The sequence below is a fragment of the Nyctibius grandis genome, chromosome 30 (genome assembly GCF_013368605.1).
Source record: "Nyctibius grandis isolate bNycGra1 chromosome 30, bNycGra1.pri, whole genome shotgun sequence".
NCBI classification, from domain to species: Eukaryota; Metazoa; Chordata; class Aves; order Nyctibiiformes; family Nyctibiidae; genus Nyctibius; species Nyctibius grandis.
In genome coordinates, this window is record NC_090687.1 from 2122543 (window position 1) to 2143055 (window position 20513).

The window sequence follows — 20513 nt, forward strand, 5'->3', positions numbered from 1 at the left end:
GAAAGTCAAAACAAGAATAAAATTGAGAGAAATTATGTAGGCAATTGTTGTAATGACTATCAATTACCGGCTGTATTGAGTTACACAACGATACAAGCAGCTCCGAAACGCTTTGAGAGCGCTGGGTTATAAGCAATACCAGGTCGGAATGACTCCGAAAGAGGCGAATCACCGCGTTGTGGTGCAGTATCATATTCCAGTCAGTTAATTATGATGACCCCAATTCGATTTTTATTAGTCATAGCCTTAGAAAATAACCTGCTCCTGAGAAGGGAGAAAGCCTCTCGTGAATCCGCCTCTACCTTCTGGAGAGCTGCCCCGCACCGTGTGGGAAACATCAAGGAAAAATTTGGAAGAATTTTTATTGCATTTAAAAAAAACAATCCCAGGAAAAAGCCCTTGGAAGCATTTTTAACAAGTAAGTAAAAAAACAGCACTGAAAGCCTTTAGATGGGGTCCTTTTCCCTTGCTAGGGCTCCTGACCCAGCCCTCGGCAGCGCTCCCCCAGTACAAACTGGCCTGGCAGCTGGGGATTACTGGGAAATCCCGCGTTTGCCTCCTCACCCACAGCGTTTGCAAACTCTACAAAGGTGGCACTGATGCTTTTTCTTTTTGCTGGGAAGGAAGGAGAGAGCATTTCTTTATTTGCAGAAGTGACCTCAAATTCCAGCGGCACACATCGAACCTTTATCAAACTCTATAATTAAAATAAATCAACACCCCCCCCGGCAATAGCTGCGCTCTCCATCTGAAGGAGAAATTAAGAATAAAAAGGTTTCTTAAATAAACTAGTAGCTGGGATAAAATTACCATCGCCGCCCTCCTGCCAGCCCGTGCAGACAAACGATGCCTTTGAGCATTCACGGTGCTGCCAGGCTCGATCCAGCCCAGATAAGCCATCAATCCGATTACGGCCGCGAATGTAAGTACGAAACGTATCATCAAAGCGATCTGTCTGTGGGATGATACGCTCCCAACCCCTCCCAGCCACCCCGAGAAGGGACGCCTTCGAGAAGCTTAAAGCCAAAACTTAGAAGGAGAAGCAAAAACCCGGGAGCACAGAAATAATCTCTTTATTGGGAGTTTTGGGACATTTACAAATGAATAAACTTCTCTGCAAATTCCATTTTCAGCTAACGGGCAACCACCTCGCCCCAAATACATTAGATGAAATATGTTGGCTTGGAAGCGTTTGCCTCTGCGAGGGAGAAAACCTCCCGTCGTGGAGCTCCCACAGAACACAGATGTGTTATTAACGACGATAAACCAGCCTTGGAAGAGGCAGAGCGAGCGCTGCGGGCTGCTCCCAGCCCGGTATTTGAGGTGAGGGAGGGCTCACGCCTGAACCAGCAAAACAAACACGAGCTTTGCCATGAATTTCTGTGGTGAAAAACTGGGCCCTTGGTCAAAGCAAGCAAAATATTTCAGATCCGCGTCTCTTCCCAAACCCACATCCACGTGAGCGCGTCCGTGGGCGTGCTTGGACCTATTATACACCCACAGCGTCACCCTCACTGCAAGCCCAGCTCCACTCTCAACAACAGACACCAAAGTGGAACAGCAATTAAAAAAGGTACAGCAGCAGCAACACGGAGGCAATTCAAGCGTCACTCACGCTTATACGGCCTGCAAAGCCATGCAAGATAATTTTAGAAGTCTCTTTACAGGCGAAGGCAGTATTTCCCCTGCTCAAAGGGTACAAGAACGCTCAAAAAATTAAAAGAAAAAATAACTGAGGTTTCCTCATGACAGAGATCCAAACTTATTAGATTTCACAGGGAAGTGGGAGAAGACCAAGGGGAATAGGGAAGGCGTCCAAGACGAGATGCAATGTCAGCAACTCCAAGAGTGGACTACAGTGGAGATGACAAGCATTTGAGCCGGGATCTGGGTGTAATTCCCAAGGGACCCATCCGAGGCGAGCAGGAAAAGCAAGCCTGGATTCACCAGGGGGGAGCCACTAAAAAGCTGGAGCTTGGCACTATCCAGACTTCATTCCAGAAAGTGATTCCCAAATCTTGTTGCTTGTTCTGTTTAAAAATAACAATAAACCCCACGATTCTCTGTAGCTGCTTGTCTGGAGTGATACCTGCTACCCCCAAAATGTGATTGCTGCAGCACCCAGCTCGGCACCTCATGACAAGAAGCTGGAAAGATGGTGGGAGGTCAGAAAAGCACAAACATGATAAAAAGCTTCAGAAACCATCACGTGAGGAAAAGTTAAAAGCTGAACACGGAGAGTTCAGCTGGGGATTAGCTGATGTGGGGGCAGAGGAAGGCTGGTAGTCAAGGACAGACATTTGAAGGGTGTAAAAGTTAAAGAAAGCAAAACAAACCACGTTGCGATGAAGCTTGAACTGATCATCAAGAGGGGAAAAAAATGGTGAAGATCCATGTCAGAGCACGGAGGGCAGAGATGCCGCAGAGCTTGGAGCGTTTGAAATAGGGTAGGCAAACGCTGGGACTTCTCTTGGTTGAGCAGAGACAATGAGATCATGCAGTGCAAGAGGCTCTTCCACCTCCAATTGTCATCTCTATCAAAACAAAAACAAAAGGAAACCCCCGAGATGCCAGCAGGAGCTCCCAGGGAGCATCAGATCCCCACGAAGCGTAGGGACAAAGGGGAGGGAAAGGAGACAATAAAATACAGCACCGTTATAAACTGCCTCACATGCTGCTAGTGAGCGGTCCACAGGTTCCTGCATGAAGCCAAGCCATCCTCAAGAGCTTCCCCCCCCCTCCACATCTTGTTTCCAAGCCCACGGAGCATGCAACGGGTCCTAACAAGCTTTTCAAGTGGCACAATCAGCGTTTGACAAAGAGCCACCCGTCACAGGTTGCTGGAGGACCATCACACGGCCGTATCTTCTCTGCTCCAGGCTACCCCTACCCAGAGGTGCCATCCCCAGCTGCTGGGACCTCAGAATCACAGAATCACAGAATCAATCACGTTGGAAGAGCCCTCTGGGATCATCGAGTCCAACCGTTGTCCTGACACCACCATGGCAACTAGACCATGGCACTAAGTGCCATGTCCAGGCTTTTCTTAAACACCTCCAGAGATGGTGACTCCACCACCTCCCTGGGCAGCCCCTTCCAATGGCTAATGACCCTTGCTGAGAAGAAATGCTTCCTAATGTCCAACCTGACCCTCCCCTGGCGAAGCTTGAGGCTGTGTCCTCTCGTCCTATCGCTAGTTGCCCGGGAGAACATCAGCATCGTCCTCTCCACGCACCTTTTACTATGAAGGCAATAGGCTCAATCTCTGGCCACCGTTACCCTTTCAGAGAAGAACAAAGGGTCTTTAAATTTCCATGCCTTGATCTCTTCTAGTCCATACCAGCACTTCACTGCCAACACCACAACCACGGAGCTCTTTAGGACAGCATTTCAACGACCTGAACTACTTAAGCAAAAAAACCAAATCAACTGCCCCCCCCCAGTTTTTCATTATGCAGAGAAAAAAAAAAAAAAATCATACTAGAAATTCACAACGGTGTCATTTTTATGGAATAAACGCCAGCTGGTCTCTTTGCTTTGACATTTAGCTAATAATCGTTTCAGCCCAATAATCTGACGGCGCTGAGCTCAGTAGCCCGTAAATGCCTCTGGTGCTTTACTGACCGCCGAAGACAACACTTGCTGCTCTCCGGGGTTACACACGCACACGCTTTCCTCAACCCCTCGGCCCTCTCGGACCCCCCATGGATCAGCTGCCTGCCACGGCTCGCTGTGCTTACACCGAGCAGCTTGTTCCACCACCCTCCATGCCTGCCTTCCATGCAGCCACCCGTGTGGGCAGACGCCAGGAGGAAGGAGGGGGAGGAGGAAAGGAACCAGGTACCTCCTCGTCTTGCCAGGCGAGAGGGCCAGTAACAGGACTGGAATTTTCTCCTCATTAACTCCCTACTGATCGCTATCCGATACCTTCATGAGCCATCAAACCCTGGCACCTCTCTTGCAAGCTTCCCAGTTCCAGTCGGGCTATAACCTTTCCCTACATCTTGAGGTTCCCTTCTAGTCATCTTAACACCATTTTACCCACCTGGTGATGTTCCTGTCCTTTACCTCGCACCTCAGCTGGATTGCCATTTTTCAAAAGACCCCTTTTTGGCCCAGGTTACATCTGCTTTAAACAAAATAGGTCAAGAAACTTCCGCAGAACTCCTCCCTTTATTACTCTGCACACCTGCTGGGAGCTCACAGACCCCATCACCACCTCCTTCTCCTTCACACTCAGCGCGTCTCCTTGCTTTTCTAGGCTGCAGGCTAGTAATAATGCACACAGAGACATCCCAAACATTCCTTTTTCTCTCCTGGCACGCCTCTGCAGAAGGTACTGGGCTGCGTTCCCTGGGGTGCCCATTACCTGTTGGCTCAGCCGTTGTCACATGAACCTCACCGGGGTGTTCAGCACTTGCTGTACCGAGAGACAGTTGTTCTGCACGCCAAGAGCCAGCTAACAAGTCTCTTGCTGAAGATAAATATCTAAAAAGCATAATGTATTTCAGCACGGACAGCATTACTGGTAGCTGTGCTCAGGGAGAAGGAACAAGTGACTTTAAAGGAACAGCGAAGGCAAGAAGGCTGCAGATAACCACTTCTAAGCTGGGTCCATACCAACATACAGCTCCTAGTGGTACAAATCCTCTCTGGACATCCTGCTTCAGTTTAGGGGGGACCTTAACAGTTCACAACCAGTCCTCAGGCCTAGATCTCAAAGCACTTCACAGGCTTATTGTCGCACCTTTGAAGCGCTGGCACAATTCCCGTGTCAGAACCAAGGCACAAGGCCCTGTGTGGGGCCGGAGCGGCAGGTCTGGGCTGAGCCACACACGCTGCCGGCGCTAACAAACACCAGACCCACCTCCTACGCCCCCCGCCACGCACACGCCGTCTGCCTGCCCTTATTTCCCATGGACTTGGGCTGCTCCGTACCAAAAGCCCAGGGAGAGGCACGCTAAGGCGAACGGTCCCCCAGTAAGCTCCCACGGAGCCCCGAAGCGATGGCCGTCACGCACGGGGTCTGTGAGCCTCCGCGGAGCGACTCACACGCCGACATGAAGGGACCGTCTGCTTCTGCTTTCTCCGCTGGCAAGAGCGGCGGGGGGATGTGTAGCGGCACAGAGAGCCCAGGAAGGTGCAAGTCAGAGGCTTTACGCTGAATAAAGCTGCTCTCACTCAGCAGACGCAGGAGCACGTTGCAGAGATGATCTTGTAACTCCCCCCCGGTGCCATGACGCTACCTGGCTGATCACACAACGAGGCAGTAAGCGACCCCGTCTGCACACACAGTGCCCCTCACCAGCAACGAGCCGACAAAGAAGTCACACATCTCCATTTTAGAGGTGTTTTCCTAAAGAAATGCCTCTATTTTACCCTTAAAAGGTGTTTGTACCATGAGGACAGACATAAAAAACCTTCCTCCACCAAAACACCCTTTCACACGCGATAATTTGCTTTGTCATGCCACTTTAATACATGCACAGCAGCTACAGCTAGAGAATTAAAGCAGATCTCGCGGGTGAGCACGTACAAACTTCCTAACGATACCTGCACGCCTTCAAAAATAAACCTATTTTCTTGTAGCAGAGACCAGCATGCAAAACATCAACAAATTCATTTCCATCCCTTGGTACGCTGCTAGAGCTCTCTCCATGTTGGGTCATACCAGGCAGCTTCAAATTACACGGCATCTGATCTGCTGCAAGGAAACACAAGCTCACTGTGGCACAAAGCAGTGGAAAGGGGAAGAAGAAGAAAAAAAAAGCGCATTCAGGATTGTCAGAGCCGTGATAAGCGAGCTGCTCCGTACCCAGCGCGGTGCGAAGCCCACGCAGGGACCCCCGGCAGCGAGGGGGGCCAGGAGCAGCTTGAGATGTCGGGATCTCGCTGCTGGTCCTTACGGGAGCAATTCAGACAAACCTAAATGTGTTATTGATGGAGAACAAAGAGAGGGGACGCGGGCGCCCAGCGGCACCGCCGAGATGCTGTTCCCCACAGACTAGGACCTGGGCAAGGCGAGCTCCAGCTTTGTGCGGCTCCTTCCACACCTCCTGCGCCCATCTAAGCCCCTGCACACCCTTCACCCAGGACGACCCAGAGGCCGGCGATGCAGGCGCTGCCCTTGCTCACGTTAAAAGCTCTTCCGAGGGCTGCCGCTGCCGTCGACACGAGCCGCCTTCGCTCGTCACCCCTCCAGCGGGCAGGGGACCCCCGAAGGCCCAGCGCAGAGGCTCCCCGTTGGGTTACGCCAACCGCGGTGCTCCGTGGCAGGGAGCCATGGACTGGCCTCGCACCCAGGGCCCGCGGCTCCTTCCCCGGGGGGCACCCGGGGCACGAGCGGGGATGCGTGGGGCAGGTGTGAGGGGAGGCCCCGGCCTGGCAGGGCCCCGCAGGCCTCACGGGGCCCGGGGTGGGCCCAGGCCCGGTGCCCGGTGCCGGCCTCACCTGCTCGGCGCCGTAGGCCGTGGCGAACTGGACGAACTCCTCCACGCGCACGAAGCCGTCGCCATCGCGGTCCAGGGCGTCGAAGACGGGGCGGAGGCGCGGCTCCTCCTCCTCCGGCCGGGCCGGGGGCTCGGCGGGGCCCTCCGGGGCCGGGCAGTCCCCCTGCTCCGGCGGCGACCACGGCGGCGGCCCCGGGGCGGGCTCGGCGGCTTCAGGTGCCCAGAGGTCCGGCTCTGGCTCCAGCTCCGGCCCCGGCTCTGGCCCCGGCCCGTCCCGCCGCGGCAGCGGGGGCTCGGGCACGGCCGCCGGCGGATGCGGCTCCATTTTCACCGGCGGCGCTCAGCGCCCGCCGCCGCCCGCCCCGCCGCTGCCCGGCGGCCATGCCCTGCGGCCATCACCCCCTCACATCGCGGCCGCCCGGCGGGGCGGTGCCGGTACCGGTGAGGCGATGCCGGTACGGTCCCAGCGGTAGCTCCGCCCGGGCACACGGCTTTGTGCGAGGCGGCACCGGCCCCGCCCGCCGCGCCGCCACCGGGGGCGGCCCCGCCGCCCCGCTCCGCCCGCCCGGGACCGGCGCCTCCGGGGGACGCGGTTCCTCTCCGGGGCCGGGGATGGGGGGGGGGGAGGCGGCGGCACCGAGAAACGGCAGCACGGAGAAACAACCCGGCCGCCCGCCCGCGCCGCCGCTCCGGGGCAGCCCGCAGCGAACCGCCAGATCCAGCCCGGTAGCCGCCGCAGTAGCCGGGGCGGTGACGTCACTCGTCTGCCAGTGCGGCTCCGCCCACCCACCGGGCCGCGCGGAGGCCCCGCCCCGGCTCGTGCGCGGCGAGGGGCGGGGCCACCGGGCCCTGCACCCCCGGGGGTGAGCCGTGCACCGGGGGGACACCGGGCCCTGCACCCCCGGGGGTGAGCCGTGCACCGGGGGGACACCGGGCCCTGCACCCCCGGGGGTGAGCCGTGCACCGGGGGGACACCGGGCCCTGCACCCCCGGGGGTGAGCCGTGCACCGGGGGCGCACCGGGCCCCGGGCCCTGCACCTCCCGGGGGTGAGCCGTGCACCGCGGCGGGCTCCGGGCCACCACGGAGGTTTCCACGACCAGGAGGGACAGTCCCCCACTCGCTTGGTCGTGGTTAAAGGAGCCCCTCAGCACCTCCCCATCCCCTCTGCTGGGACCCAGCGGCTGCTGGAACCATCTCCCGGAGCCGTGTGGGGCCAAGGAGGCGGCAGGCTCCCAAGGACAAGGCTCTGCTCTGGGAACGCTCATTCTCCATCCTCCCTCGGGGCCCAATTCGGACCACCGGGATCCCTCAGCACCACAGGGCACACGCCCCTGACCAAAGACCCTGTCTCCTGAAGCTCTTGGTGTCACCACGCCTGGCTCACAAGAGGACAAGGAGCCCAAGAAACCTCCCCCAGCCCCCAGCAGTCAGCGGCTGCAGGATCAACCCCCTGCGCAGGCAAAGGGATGAGAAGCATCACAGCTCAGGGTGGAAGTTCTTTATTCGTGGCCTGGAGGAAGGAGCAAAACCTGGCAAGTCTACAATTAAGTAGGAAACGTAATCAAGTAGGAAAACAAGCTTCACGGAATTCAGGATAAGCTTAAAAATCGCTGTGGGCGGCAGGAGGCTGGGGCACACGAGCGGTGTGTGCCCCCGAGGGGCTGGCGCTGGGGGATGCCGTTGGCTCTGGCAGCCCCAGCAGACCGTCAGCTCAGCACCCTGCTCGGGAAAGACCGAATCTCAGCGAGCCCTTGATTCCCCTTAGCTGTAGTGTCGAAGAAAGGAGACAGCATGAGACTGGCAGGACAGACAGACGGGGGGGCTGACAGACAACCGGACACCTCAGGCTCCCAGCGGGTACAGTGCTCCGGGCCCCAGCAGCACAGAGCCAGCTCTGGTGGGCTTCGACCTCGCTCCACCTCTGCTGCTGGGACAGGGACATCCCAGCTGAATCTGCTCAGGAGACTGCTGCCCCATCCAGGAGCCCCCGGAGGGGACGGAGCCGTTTCCCCCTGCCAGCGACCAGCCTGGTCCTTGTTTCCCCCTTCGAGAGCTGCCAGGTCCTGCTGCTGAGCCAGAGGTGCCCCCAGCATGAAGGTGATCTCAGCCCCAGACAGGCTGAATTACCCCCCTCTCCCAAAAAGGAGCCACTGCTGGGGGTCTTGGGCAGCACCCAGGCTGAGATGGGGGAGAGGGGAGGAAGAGGACGGACAAATATCCACGGGCAGCACTGCCTGGGCCTGGGGAAAGGCCAGGGGAGCAGCTCGGAGGGAGACAGAAACGGACAGTGGACGTCAGCCCGCACACCCCGCGCTGTCCCTGCGCCCTCAGCCACGTCAGCTCAGAAGAAAGGAACGGCACAGGATGGGGGTGGGCCTGCTCCCCACCCAGCACCCCCGTGCTCCCTCCCCCAGGCAGGATCAGCAGCGTCACCACCCGTCACTGATCAGAGGCAGCAGCTCTCGGCTCCGACTCTGGGAGATGTCCCCCCCAAGATGTCCCAGAGCAGCAGCGTTCGGTCACGGCTCTGTCCACGGTCAGTCCCAGGCTGTCCATCATTGAGTTTTGTTTGCTCCTGCAGCCCAGAAATCTGCAAGACAGCAGGGAGGTGGGTACACAGTCCTGCCCGGGCCTGCCCTGCTCACGAAGGCTGCCAGGCAGGACCCTGGCAGGGGGAGAGGGGCAGAAAGGAGACCCCCTCTCCCAGAAAGCCCCAGGCCCCAGCTCCTTTCCCACCTCTGCAGGCGGATGCGGCCAAAGTGAGCCCCACGTGCAGTTCAACTGCAACATGAGCCACGCTGCAGTAACACACGCAAGGAAGAAAGGGGAGGCAGAGGCTGTCAGGACTCTCTGTGCCCAGTCCTGCTGGCAGGGCACAGAAGAGGGGCACCACTTCGCTCCAGGGCACAGAGGTGTCCAGACAGGCATCCTCCAGCAGAACAACGAAAGATACATCAACCACAAGCTCAGAGGAAAACCCAGCAAGTTCTGCCCTACCCTTCCCAAATCATTCCTAGGACTGTCCACGAAGACTCAGAGATGTTCCCCATGTTGCCCTGTGCCTGCTCTGATGACAGCATGGGGTGACCTCGCTCCACCTTCCCAAAAGCAGAGGAAGGCTTGAGAACAAGCGCTGCCAAGTCAAGACCCGGGCTGGCTGCCCTCACCCAGACACCCTGACCCCCAGCACCCTCTTCCCCAACACCGAGCTGCCTCAGGAGGGCCACAGCCTGCTACTGGTACAAGATGACCTGAAGAAGGTAACGCCATACCCGCTGCTATGGCAGCCATGCCCATGGGGCAACAGGGTTTCCGCCACGAGCCCTGCTCTAAGCCCACGGAGGGGAAATGCACGTCACCTAGAGTTTAGCAGAGGATGAAGCAATACCCAGCAAGGCGGGGAAGTTGTTGGCAGAGGTCAGCCAGCTCCCGCCATCCACGACCAGGGTGGTGCCCGTCACGTAGGAGGAGAGGGAGCTCGCCAGGTACAGCGTGCCGTGGGCGACCTCCGTCTTGTTCCCTGCGCGCTGGAGGGGGATCGTGTCGAACTGGCTTCCTTCCTCGGCAAATTTCCCACCTAAGTGGTAGAAGAAAGAGTCAGCTGGGATGATGGGACCACCTGCCCACCACCGCTGCCCGCCAGGCACTACAGGCGGCCAGCGCTGCTTGCGTGGGGTCAGCTGCTGAGAGCTTCCCCAGGGAGCCTAGAGGAGATCCTGGCTCAGCCCTGGGGACAACCCAGAGGCAAAGGCCTGAGGAGGGGGTTAAAGGTGGGGAGCTCAAGCCCAGCAGTGGGATTTGTACTGCAGCAGGGAGCTCAGACAGGACCTCGGAGAGCTTTCCCAGCCCCCCGGGCTGAACTGGCACTCTGGTGACGAATCCAAGAGCTACAGCATCAGGCAAGGCAGCTGGTCAGGCCGAGCTTTGCGGGAGCACATTACAGCGTGGTGTCAGAGAGCACAAAAAGCTGCCACTCGACACAAAAGTCAGTGTCCTGCGAGGTACCGAGGACACGGGAAGGGCTGCTCCCCCAGAGAGAGGTGCCAGCTGAGTCACAGGACAGCCGTGCCCAGCAGCAACAGCCCTGGTTTCATCACATGCCCCCCGAGCTGCACGGCACTGGTGGTCCGTCACGGTCCCCTCCCGGACGGATGCCAGCAAGCCACCGCCGAGGCAGAGGCAGGAGCCCCAGGTTGCCTCACCCAGCCGCCGGTAGCCCTCGGTGCCTGTAATGGGGCCTGGCGCCAAGCTGTTCACTCGGATGTTGTTGGGTCCCCACTCCACAGCAAGGTGACGGGTCATGGCATCTAGGAAGGGATTACAACAGCAATGAGAAATGGACAGCAGAGCCGTTCCAGTAACTTTTTGGGGGGAGGCAAAAAGCCACAGGAGACTCCGGCCAAGAGCAAAGTGCCCGAGAAGAACCCTGGGGGAGAGAAGAGCCTCACCCCAAACCCAGGCATGTAGTACCCACACCGATTCATATTCACCTCTCCCAAGGACATCTTCCCATCCCAATATCTGGGAAGAACTGGCTTCCTTACTGGTCCCACACAGCTCACAGAGCCCCAGCAAGGAGCGTTGAGGTACCTATGGCAGCCTTAGCAGTACCAGCATGCACCTGGAGGGCCTGCCCTCGGTAGCTCAGGGTTGCCGTGATGTTAACGATGACCCCGCCGTGGTCCTGGGGAAAGAAAGGAGACGTGGCGTTAGAGATGCAGGGAACAAGCAAAGGCCAAGGGAAAGCAGAGGAGGGGGAAAACAAGCAGCAGATCACAGCTGCTTCCCTGGCAGGTGGCAGAGCATGGCAAGGTGCCACAAAAGTCAAAGCCCCAGGGTTAGGGACAGGCAGGATTCCAAGTTCCTGCACAGGGGCTGTCTGTCACCCCTGTGAGGGAACAGACTGGCTCGGAGCAGGGTGGGTGGCAGAGACCCAGCAGCGCAGCCCTGGCTACAGGGGTGCTGTGCTCCCTTCTCTGCCCTCCACGCCTCCCTGAATTTCTCAGCAGCAAAGTGTGGGTTGTTTGACACTAACCCCCTGCCTACGAGGAGCCTCTTCATCGAGTCCTCTGGCACTGGTTCCACTTACCCGGAAATATTTCTCAAAGAGGACTTTGGAGGTGTTGAAGGTGCCAATGGTGTCGATGTCTATCACTGTCCTGAAGGCATTGAAGGACAGGGCGCTGGCTGGGCACAGGAAGTTTCCCGCAGCACCTGAAGAAGAAGCAGCCGGAGGCACAGTCAGGACTGGGCCAGGAGAGATCAGGCAGGTTCAGGGCGCTGCTGCGAGCGGGACGGTGAGCGATACCGTTTGGGCAAGCTGGAGAGCACGTGGAAACAGCCCTGATAAGGGGACAAACTGCTTGTGGCTCTGGGTGCCCAGCAGCACGGCCAGCCTGAGGGCAGGAGGGTGCTCATGCAGTGGGAGCAGGGATGATCGGATGGCCACGCGTTAAGAACAGGTCTTTGCTTGCTCTGAGCCCGTCTGAGCCCCTCTGCGCTCCCAGGGGCTGCCCCAGATACTCCCAGGCCAAAGCAGCACCCAGACACTAGGCAAACACAACCCCCAGGCAGGGAAATGCCCTCCCTAGCAATGAGTCTGTGCCAAATCCTCCCCCTGGCCCACTCCAGCAGCTCACCGTTCACGAGGATGTCGATCTGCTTGAACTCTTTCAGTGCCTCATCCACCGCTGCCACGATGGTTTGGGGCTGCCTGACATCCATGGACAGAGGCAGGCACCGCTGGCCGGTGGTTGCCACCAGCTTTTGAGAGGCCTGCAAAAAAAAAAAAACCACAAAAGAGAGGTGAGATTCTTTCTGGGACTCTCTCCTTCAGCAAGGGTTAGAGCCAGACCTTGTAACAGGCCAGAAGTCAGGCAGGAGCCACGTCCCTGTCAGTGCACAGCAAATGCTGTGGGCAGGGGAGAGACCTGCCTAAACACGGCCGGCTTCAGCCCGGCAGCACCCTGCAGCTAAAGCCCTGTGGTAGCCAGAAAAAGCTCCTGCAAGTCCTATCCCAACTGAATGCCAGGCTGGCCCTGAGGCTACTACTTGCCAAGCCCAGTTACCTCCGTGGCCTGTCATCGACACAGCACATCCCCAGCAACATCTCTGCAGGGCAAGTACAAAGGTCGGACCCCAACGAGGCATTTTTGGCATGAGCCCAGACATAATTAACCTTTAGATCCCCAAAATGTCTGTAGGCGAAAGGGAAACACGGAGCAGCAGTTGCCATGGTCTCTGCCCGCCAGGCAGAGCGGGCCAGCTCTGTGGCTCAGCATCTGCCACAAACCACCCCTGGGGTGCTCGTTAAGGACACGACTCCCCCCAGCAAATTAAGCACAGGGGACGCGAAAACTCAGCAGCAACCCTGCACAACACCCAGCGACACGCTCCGCATTCCTGCTTGGGCTCCTCAGGCCCTTCTGGGAGGAGCTTTGAGCCCCGACTGGCACACACATACACGGAGCGTGGAGAATCTGGGCAAGCAGTCCCTGCGCACTCAGAAGAGCCCAGCCCCTGACGACTAAAACGCTGCTGAGCTCTGCAGTTTGTGTTCTGGCACGTGAGCGCGAGGGAATGCGAAATGACAGCACTAACCCCCTCCCGGAGGCAGCTGGGTCACACCTGCTCGCTCCCAAGCATCGATTTTGATCTTTACTGTATTTCAGTGAACTCCACACACAGCTATAACAAATCTCTCTGTAGCCACTTTCCACCTCAGACCATGGCACAAGCTACGGTGAGGAATGGAAATGGTGATCAGCTGAACTCCAGCCCGAGGCCAGACAGGCAGGGGCGGGTGTTTGTTCTGCCCAGCCATCCACAGGGCAGCTACAGTCTAACACAGCTGCTTCAGTCACTGCTTTCCAGACCTGCATCCTCCCCTCCGCCTCAAAACACAAGATAACTGAGATTTTGGGACTCAGCGTCCCCACCTCAACCCACGTAACCCTTGGACAAGGGGCTCTTGCCCTACTTGAGGCTGAGATTTAAGTTTGACCTTGGGCTCTGCCACTCCCCTGCTGGCAAACCTTCACCACAGTTTGTTTCTCTTTGTCTCATCAACAAAAAGGCGATGTGACACCTGGAACAGGCACTCCCAAAGCTGGCAGGGGGAGGTATTTCCACAATTAACTGAGCCCTACTGCGAGGTGCAGCCCACCCTAAACTCGCACCCATCCTGCCCATCCCTGCTGGTGCTGAAGCGCTCAGAGCCGGGAGAAGACAGGGCAGCGTGGGTGAGCCATTTCTCCTGTTGCACTGCTCCCAGGGCTCCCAGCTCCATGCAGAGGGGAGGGCAGAAGGATTTCCAGGCGTTCACAGCTCTCCCTGCTGCCGCCTGTCCCGCTGGAGCCCGCGGACTCACCTCCGACACTCGCTGCAGGTTCCGGCTTGCGATGACGGTCCGGCAGCCGTGCCTGCAAAGAAGGGGCTGCTGAGAAGGACCACACAGCGCCGGCTCCTCAGTCACCTCGGACCTCTGGGGATTACCAGCAGTTCAGTCGGTGGGAGGTGGCACAACGCCCTTGGAGGGAAGGAACTGAAGCTCCTCCAGGCTTGCAGGACTCCAAGAGGGGACTAGAGGCGGATCCCAGCCCTGTGACAGGGCCAGCCCCTGCCTCCCACACCCCCACGGACCACCGGAGCCTGCAGCAGGCAGGGCTGCCCACATCTCCTGAGGGCTCTGTTACCGCCGGCTTCGCACCCCACCTCTTCTAGGCCCTGTCACCACACCCTTCTCAGGGGAAGGGAAGCTTCTGCCCCCTCCGTCCCACCGGCGCCCAAGGAGGCCGGACAAGCCCTCCCCGGGCACCGCCGCCACCCCGCCGGCCGCAGCCCCGCCGGGCTCCCCCACCTCATGAAGATCTCGGCGATGCGGAAGCCGATGCCCGAGCCGCCGCCGGTGATGAACGCCACCTGGCCCCTGGGGGGACAAAGGGACGGTCAGGGCCAAGCGCCGGCCACAGCCTCGGCGCGAGGCGGCCCCGATGGGCGCGCAGGCCGCGGGGCGGGGGAGGCCGTGCCCGCCAGGCCGCGGCCCCGCAGCCGGCGCTCTCGGCGCCCCGGCACTCACGCCAGGAGGTCGGGGCTGAAGAGGTGGCGGTACTCGCCGAGGCACTCGTCGGTGTCCACGTCCGGCGGCTGCCGGCAGCCTGCCGCGGCCTCCGCCATGGCGGCGCCCTCCCGCCCCGGCCCGGCCGCGCCGCGGAGCACGCCGGGAGCGCGCGCGCCGCGGAGCACGCCGGGAGGTGGAGTCCTGGCGGGGCCCCGCCCCCTGCGCGCGCGCGGGCGTTGCCCGGCAACGGCGCGGGGCTGCGGCCGCGTGCCACAGCGCCGCCCAGTGGCCGCAGTGACACACTGGGGCGCTGGGGGCGGCCCAGGGACAGCCCAGCGCCTCCCAGAGCTTCCCAGTACCGCCCAGTGCTCCCCAGGGACAGCCCAGCGCCTCCCAGAGCTTCCCAGTACCGCCCCAGTGACAGCCCAGCGCCTCCCAAAGCTTCCCAGTACCGCCCCAGTGCTCCCCAGGGACAGCCCAGCGCCTCCCAGAGCTTCCCAGTACCGCCCCAGTGCTCCCCAGTGACAGCCCAGCACCTCCCAGAGCTTCCCAGTACCGCCCCAGGGCCTCCTGGGGATAGCCCAGCACTTCACAGTGATATCCCAGTGCCTCCCAGAGCTTCCCAGTACTGCTCCAGTGTCCCACATAAACATCCCAGTGTCTTCCAGTGCTTCCCAGTACCACCCCAGTGCCCTCTGGGGACATCCTGGCATCTCCCAGAGCTTCCCAGTACCAACCCAGTGCTCTCCGGGGACATCCTGGTGTCTTCCAGAGCTTCCCAGTACCATGCCAGTGTCCCCCGGGGACAACCCAACACTCCACAGTGACATCCCAGTGTCTCCCAGAGCTTCCCAGTACCACCCCGGTGTCCCCCGGGGACAGCCCAGCACTTCACAGTGACATCCCAGTGTCTCCCAGACCTTCTCAGTACCACCCCAGTGCCCCCTGGGGACATCCCAGTGTCTCCCAGACCTTCTCAGTACCACCCCAGTGCCCCCTGGGGACATCCCAGTGTCTCCCAGAGCTTCCCAGTACCACCCCAATGCCCCCTCGGGACATCCCAGTGTCTCCCAGAGCTTCCCAGTACCACCTCAATGCCCCCTGGGGACATCCCAGTGCCCCCTAGAGCTGCACGGCGCTTGCTGGTGGCATCGCAGGGAGGAGCCCGGAGCTGCGGCTGGCGGCACTGGGGTTTATTGTGGGGCCGGGGGTCCCACCCGGGGGTCCGGGGGTCCCGCCCGGGGCCGCCCTAGGGCCCGTACGTGTACTCCCGGTCCCCGCTCTCCCAGGCCACCAGCTCGTCCCGCTGGAACCAGAAGCCGATCTCCCTCCGCGCCGTCTCCACCGAGTCGCTGGCGTGGACCACGTTCCTGCACGGGGACGGGCCGTGGCCATGACCGTGACCGTGACCGTGGCCGTGGCCGTGGCCCCCGCCGCCCGCCCTGCGCCCCTACCTGCTCACGTGCATGCTGAGGTCCCCCCGGATGGTGCCCGCCGCCGCCGCTGCCGAGTCCGTGTCCCCCACCATGGCCCGCGTGGACCTGACCACGTTGTAGCCCTCCCACACCTGCGGGACAGGGGACACCTGAGCCACCCCTGGACCCCCCCGGGACCCCCGAGCCCCCCGTGCCGGCCCCTCACCATGGCCACCAGCGGCCCCGAGGTCATGTAGGCGAGGAGCGCGGGGTAGAAGGGCTTCTGCCGCAGCTGCTGGTAGTGCTTGTCCAGGAGACCCTGGTCGGCCTGATGGCAGCGCGGGGTGACGGCGGGGACACCCGGCCGGTGTCCCCTGCTGGCACCCCCCTCCTGGCACCCCCCTGAGCCAGCTGCGGGGGAGCTGCGTGCCCCGAGGGGACGGGTGGCAGCTCGGTGGGGCCGGGTACCTGGAGCAGCTTCATGGCCACCAGCTTGAAGCCGCGCAGCTCGAAGCGCTGGATGACGTTCCCCACGAGCCGCCGCTGCACCGCGTCCGGCTTCACCAGCACCAGCGTCTGCTCCTGCAGCTCCCGGGGGGCTGCGCGGGGACAGAGGGGCCAGCGTCACCACCGGGCACAGGACACAGGTCATCACCAGCCATGGGACTTGGGCCACCACCAGCCGTGGGACACGGGTTGTGGCAGCGGGACCCCACGCTGCTCTCGGGACACCATGGGTTGCTGCTCAGTCCTGGAGGCTGCTGTGGGGTGACCCTGTCCCCATCCCTGTCCCCATCCTGGGGCCATGTCCCCATGGCATTGCAGAGTGGGAGGGTCCCAGGAGGGACCCAAGGGACGTGCTGCAGAGCCCTGAGGGTGCTGGGGACGTGTCCATGGCCGGGAAACACCTGCGCACCACACTGCCGTGTCCTGGTGCCTGGGCTGTGCGTGCCACCCCATGTGTCATCGCTTATGGGTGATGGTGGCCCCCTCACCCCGCTGCTGGCCCTGCCGGAGCTGCGCTGGCAGGAGGGGACACAAGTCCCCCAAGGGACAGTGCATCCCGTCCGTGGAGGGGCAGAGGGGACAGGAAGGGAGCGGGAGCGAGGACTCCGAGCTGGGGCGTTCCGCTGCCAGCCCCAGGCTTTGGGGTCCTGTCCCGGGCTACAGGGCCGGGCCAGCCCCGGTGCCGGCGGGGGCACACGGGATAAGTGACCCCACGAGTTCACCCGCTTCTCCGGGCGTTGCTGGACATGGCCCGGCTTCGCCAGGCTCCCACCCCATCCCCCCCGGACAGCACAGGGGTCCCCACATCGTGGCCCTGGGGACACCAAACTCCTTGGGACCTTCAGGGTGGTGCCAGCGGAGCCACCAGCTCCGGCCTCTGCCCTATTCCGGCACATGGGGCGAGGGACCCTGGCACCAACTCACCCCACAAAGACGTGAAGGACCCCATGAGCGGCACACCCCACCTGGGGGGCTGCCCCTGGGACAGAGGGACGGGGCGCTGGGGGACCGGGGACACCAGGAGGGGATGGGGCAGAGGGCACCACGGGGGTGGGATGGGAGCCCCGAGGGGCAGGAGAGGCAGGGGACAGAGGACAGGATGGGGATGGGGACTTGGTGCCCTCCGCGGGGACTTGGTCCTCGTCTCCCCCAGGACGAGGATGGGGACAGGGTGCCCAGAAAGAGGACGGGGACCGGGGCAGGATGGGGAAGGGGCTGAGGGCACCAAGGGGATGGGGACCAGGTCTCCAGGGCAAGGTGAGGATGGGGACAGGGAAGGGGCCGAGGGCAAGACCGGGATGGGGACAGGGTCCCGGGGCAGGACGGGGCCGTGTCTCACCGGAGCCGTAGCAGCGGGGCCCGGGGGGGCTGAGGCCCGGCTGCCCCCGCAGCAGGCTCCGGGCCAGGCAGCGCCCCAGGAAGCCCATGGAGGGGCCGGCGGGTCGGACCTGGCCGCGGCGGGGGCTCGGCAGCCCCGCGGAGCCTTTAAGGGCCTGGCCGAGCCCGGGGACGGGTCAGCTTTCCGTCCCTCCCCTTAAAGCAGCCGCCGGGACCGGGCAGCCGCCGCGCCTGGACGGGGCATCCCGGGACGGAGCATCCCGGGACGGAGCATCCCGGGACGGAGCACCCCGGCACGGGGCATCCTGCTATGGGTCACCCCGGTACTGAGCATCCCCGTACGGAGCATCCCGGCACTGGGCATCCCAGCACGGGACACGCCGATACGGAGCATCCCCCCAGCACGGAGCGAGCCCTTCCCTCGGTGGGGCTGAGCCCCAGGCCCTGCCGCGGGGGGAGCAGAGCCTGCACCCACCCCGGGGGTGCCCCAGGGGCACGGGGGGGCCCAGCCCCTGCCAAACCCCAGCCCTCCTTCATGCTCTGCCCCTGATGGTCCAGGCGAGGAGAGAGCAGGGGTTGGCCCACACCCGCCTGAGCTGGGGTGCAAGGGGATCCCCTGCCCTGCTGAAGGGCCACAGCGGGGAGCAGCCAGGCCGGTGCCCTCCCCATGGGACACGGGGCTGCCCTGGACAGGCAGTGGGTGCTGGGAGAGGGCTGCAATGCCCTGGGCAGGGCGGGCAGATGCTGCCCCTGCCCCCCTCCCCTGCATCACAGCCCAGGTGGGAGCCCCGCTGCTTTAAAGCATCACTGGAGGCTGGGGGAAGAGTCCTGCGCATGCAGAGGTGACAGGGACACCAGGGCCCCTTTCTGCACCCCAGCCTGTGGTGAAGGAGGTAGAAAAGAGGGGGAGTTCACAGCCCTCTGCGCAGGAGAGGGGGATGCTCCTCTTCACAGCATCGCTCCAGCTCGGATTCATTTTCCTTAGGGTTGAAATCAATGGGTGAGACCTCAGCTCTCGGAGGGCTGGACGCTGTACTGGGACATCACTTTATGGAGCTCCCCATACATCCCAACCTCTAACTGCAACGAGTTCAGGGAAAATCCTGGTCTCAGGCTCAAAGCGACCAACACACATTTGGCTCCTTGCTCCCCATCACCCTTCTTGTTCCCTTCCTGCCTTCCCATGGTGCAGGGAGTGGGGGGGCCAGACCCCCACCCCCTGGGAGGGGGTCCCGGGAGCTGCAGGACCCGCTGTGCTCAGCACGGCTGCAAACACCCATGACACAGCTTCCCCGGGGGCAAACAGATCGATCAACAGCTCTTGCAAAATAGACCTTTTGCTGGCCAGAAGCTGCTGCCACCCACCCAAAGAGGGGGCTCGAGGGGGGAAAAAGGCCCTCCCCAGGGTGTGCTGCACCAGGGGTGACGGGAGAGGGCAAGGGGTTTCTTTGGGGAAGATAATGCAGCCAGATCCACCCAAAGCAGGTGCCCTTGGATGCCGGGGCCCCACACTTCAGGTGACGGCTGGCAAAGAAGAAGCAGCAGGTTGGCTTTGGCCACCTTCCAGCTGCTGCCCTTGATCCAGGGAAAAACATGCCCTTTCCCCCTCTGTCAACCCAACGTTTTGCAAGAGGCAGCAGCAGCACCAGCCCGGGGAGCCACACGGGGAGGGGAGCTGGGCCAGCAGCCAATGGAGCCCCCTTAGCCCATGGCTGAAGGTGCTTGGTGGAGGAGGTGTCCCCCGCTGCTGTGGGTGATCAGGGTGGCAGCTCAGGAGGAGGGAGAAGCTCTGTGGACAGGTTTGGACCCCACACCACGTTTTCATACATATAATTACCACCATGAAAAACAAGGACTCGATGTTTCGATGAACCACACGCTCCTGCTGTGGGTTCTGGCTGGCAGGGAGCTCAGTGCCCTTCGCTCTCAGGGGAGGTCGGAGCTCTGCAGCCTGGTGGCAGACCGTCACCCACCTTCACCCTGGTCTTCACCCCTCCTCTGCAGACAGCGCTGCACAGCCCTCGCAAGGACTCGATGTGGTGAGGCACATCCTCAGCAGGCTGGACTCGGGCTTCACGTGCAACTTTCAACTCAAGCTGCTCACTGCAGGGGACGAAGCCCAAAGATCAAACTGGTCCCAGTTCAGGCAGCCTGGCTGCAAGGCTCTGTCTGTACACAGGTTATCCAAACAGCGCATGGTGTCTCCAAACAGCACATCGCAGGGTGGCTTTCACAGAGCTGTAACTAAAGGAGCCACAGAGCGAGCGCTCCTGCACTCCAAGGCACCCTCGGGACCTCCCCGCTGTCCATGTGCAGCCATCTCGTTATCTCTGGAAACAGATGATCTTTAAGGTCCCTTCCAACCCAACCCATTCTATGATCTCACTCAAGTCCACATCTACAAACATCCATGGGAGAACCCTCCCTTCACAAGGACCCATGCTGTTCCCACCACGCAGCCCTCACTACCACAGAGCATTAAGGCTGATTTAATGCTCTACACCAGCTACCTGACCAGAGACTTCAGGGGAAAAAATAACCCTTCCCAGCTGCATGATCGGAGATTCACAAGCCCCACAAAGCCTGGCCCTGTCTGACTGGGGCCTGGCATTTTAACCTTAGGTCTGATGCCACTATCGGGTCATTCTGGCCAGCGCTTGTCCTTCAGCTCAGGTCTCCTGTGATGCAACACCGTGAATGGCAGGAGATGTTCTTCCCACAGGCAGCTCTTGATCAATTCGGAC

At 61.0% G+C, this 20513-nt stretch overlaps 3 protein-coding genes across 5 annotated transcripts in view; all 3 read right to left on the minus strand.

The window, feature by feature from the left end:
- RAB11FIP3 (RAB11 family interacting protein 3) overlaps positions 1-6627 on the minus strand; it is a 79600-nt gene extending 72973 nt beyond the window's left edge. The window contains exon 1 of one of the 2 annotated variants that reach the window (XM_068420209.1): positions 6451-6627. The gene's annotated coding sequence lies outside the window, so the exon portion shown is untranslated. The remainder of the gene's footprint in view (positions 1-6450) is intronic. The other variant, XM_068420210.1, reaches the window with a different exon arrangement.
- Positions 6628-7933: 1306 nt separating this feature from the next.
- On the minus strand, positions 7934-14649 carry DECR2 (2,4-dienoyl-CoA reductase 2). 2 transcript variants are annotated; one of them, XM_068420115.1, is made up of 9 exons: positions 14528-14649; positions 14309-14377; positions 13820-13871; positions 12090-12225; positions 11540-11664; positions 11041-11134; positions 10653-10757; positions 9839-10027; positions 7934-9040 (listed from the first exon to the last, which is right to left on the minus strand). In XM_068420115.1, exons 1-9 carry the CDS (start codon positions 14623-14625, stop codon positions 9006-9008), a joined length of 903 nt encoding a protein of 300 aa, XP_068276216.1. In that variant the 5' UTR covers positions 14626-14649; the 3' UTR covers positions 7934-9005. The 2 variants fall into 2 exon arrangements, with proteins under 2 accessions (XP_068276216.1, XP_068276217.1); XM_068420116.1 differs by having other exon boundaries at positions 9810-10027.
- Positions 14650-15681: 1032 nt separating this feature from the next.
- NME4 (NME/NM23 nucleoside diphosphate kinase 4) lies at positions 15682-17921 on the minus strand. The gene is made up of 5 exons (XM_068420032.1): positions 17771-17921; positions 16393-16523; positions 16151-16252; positions 15964-16076; positions 15682-15879 (listed from the first exon to the last, which is right to left on the minus strand). Exons 1-5 carry the CDS (start codon positions 17856-17858, stop codon positions 15759-15761), a joined length of 555 nt encoding a protein of 184 aa, XP_068276133.1. The 5' UTR covers positions 17859-17921; the 3' UTR covers positions 15682-15758.
- Between the last annotated feature and the right edge of the window lie 2592 nt (positions 17922-20513).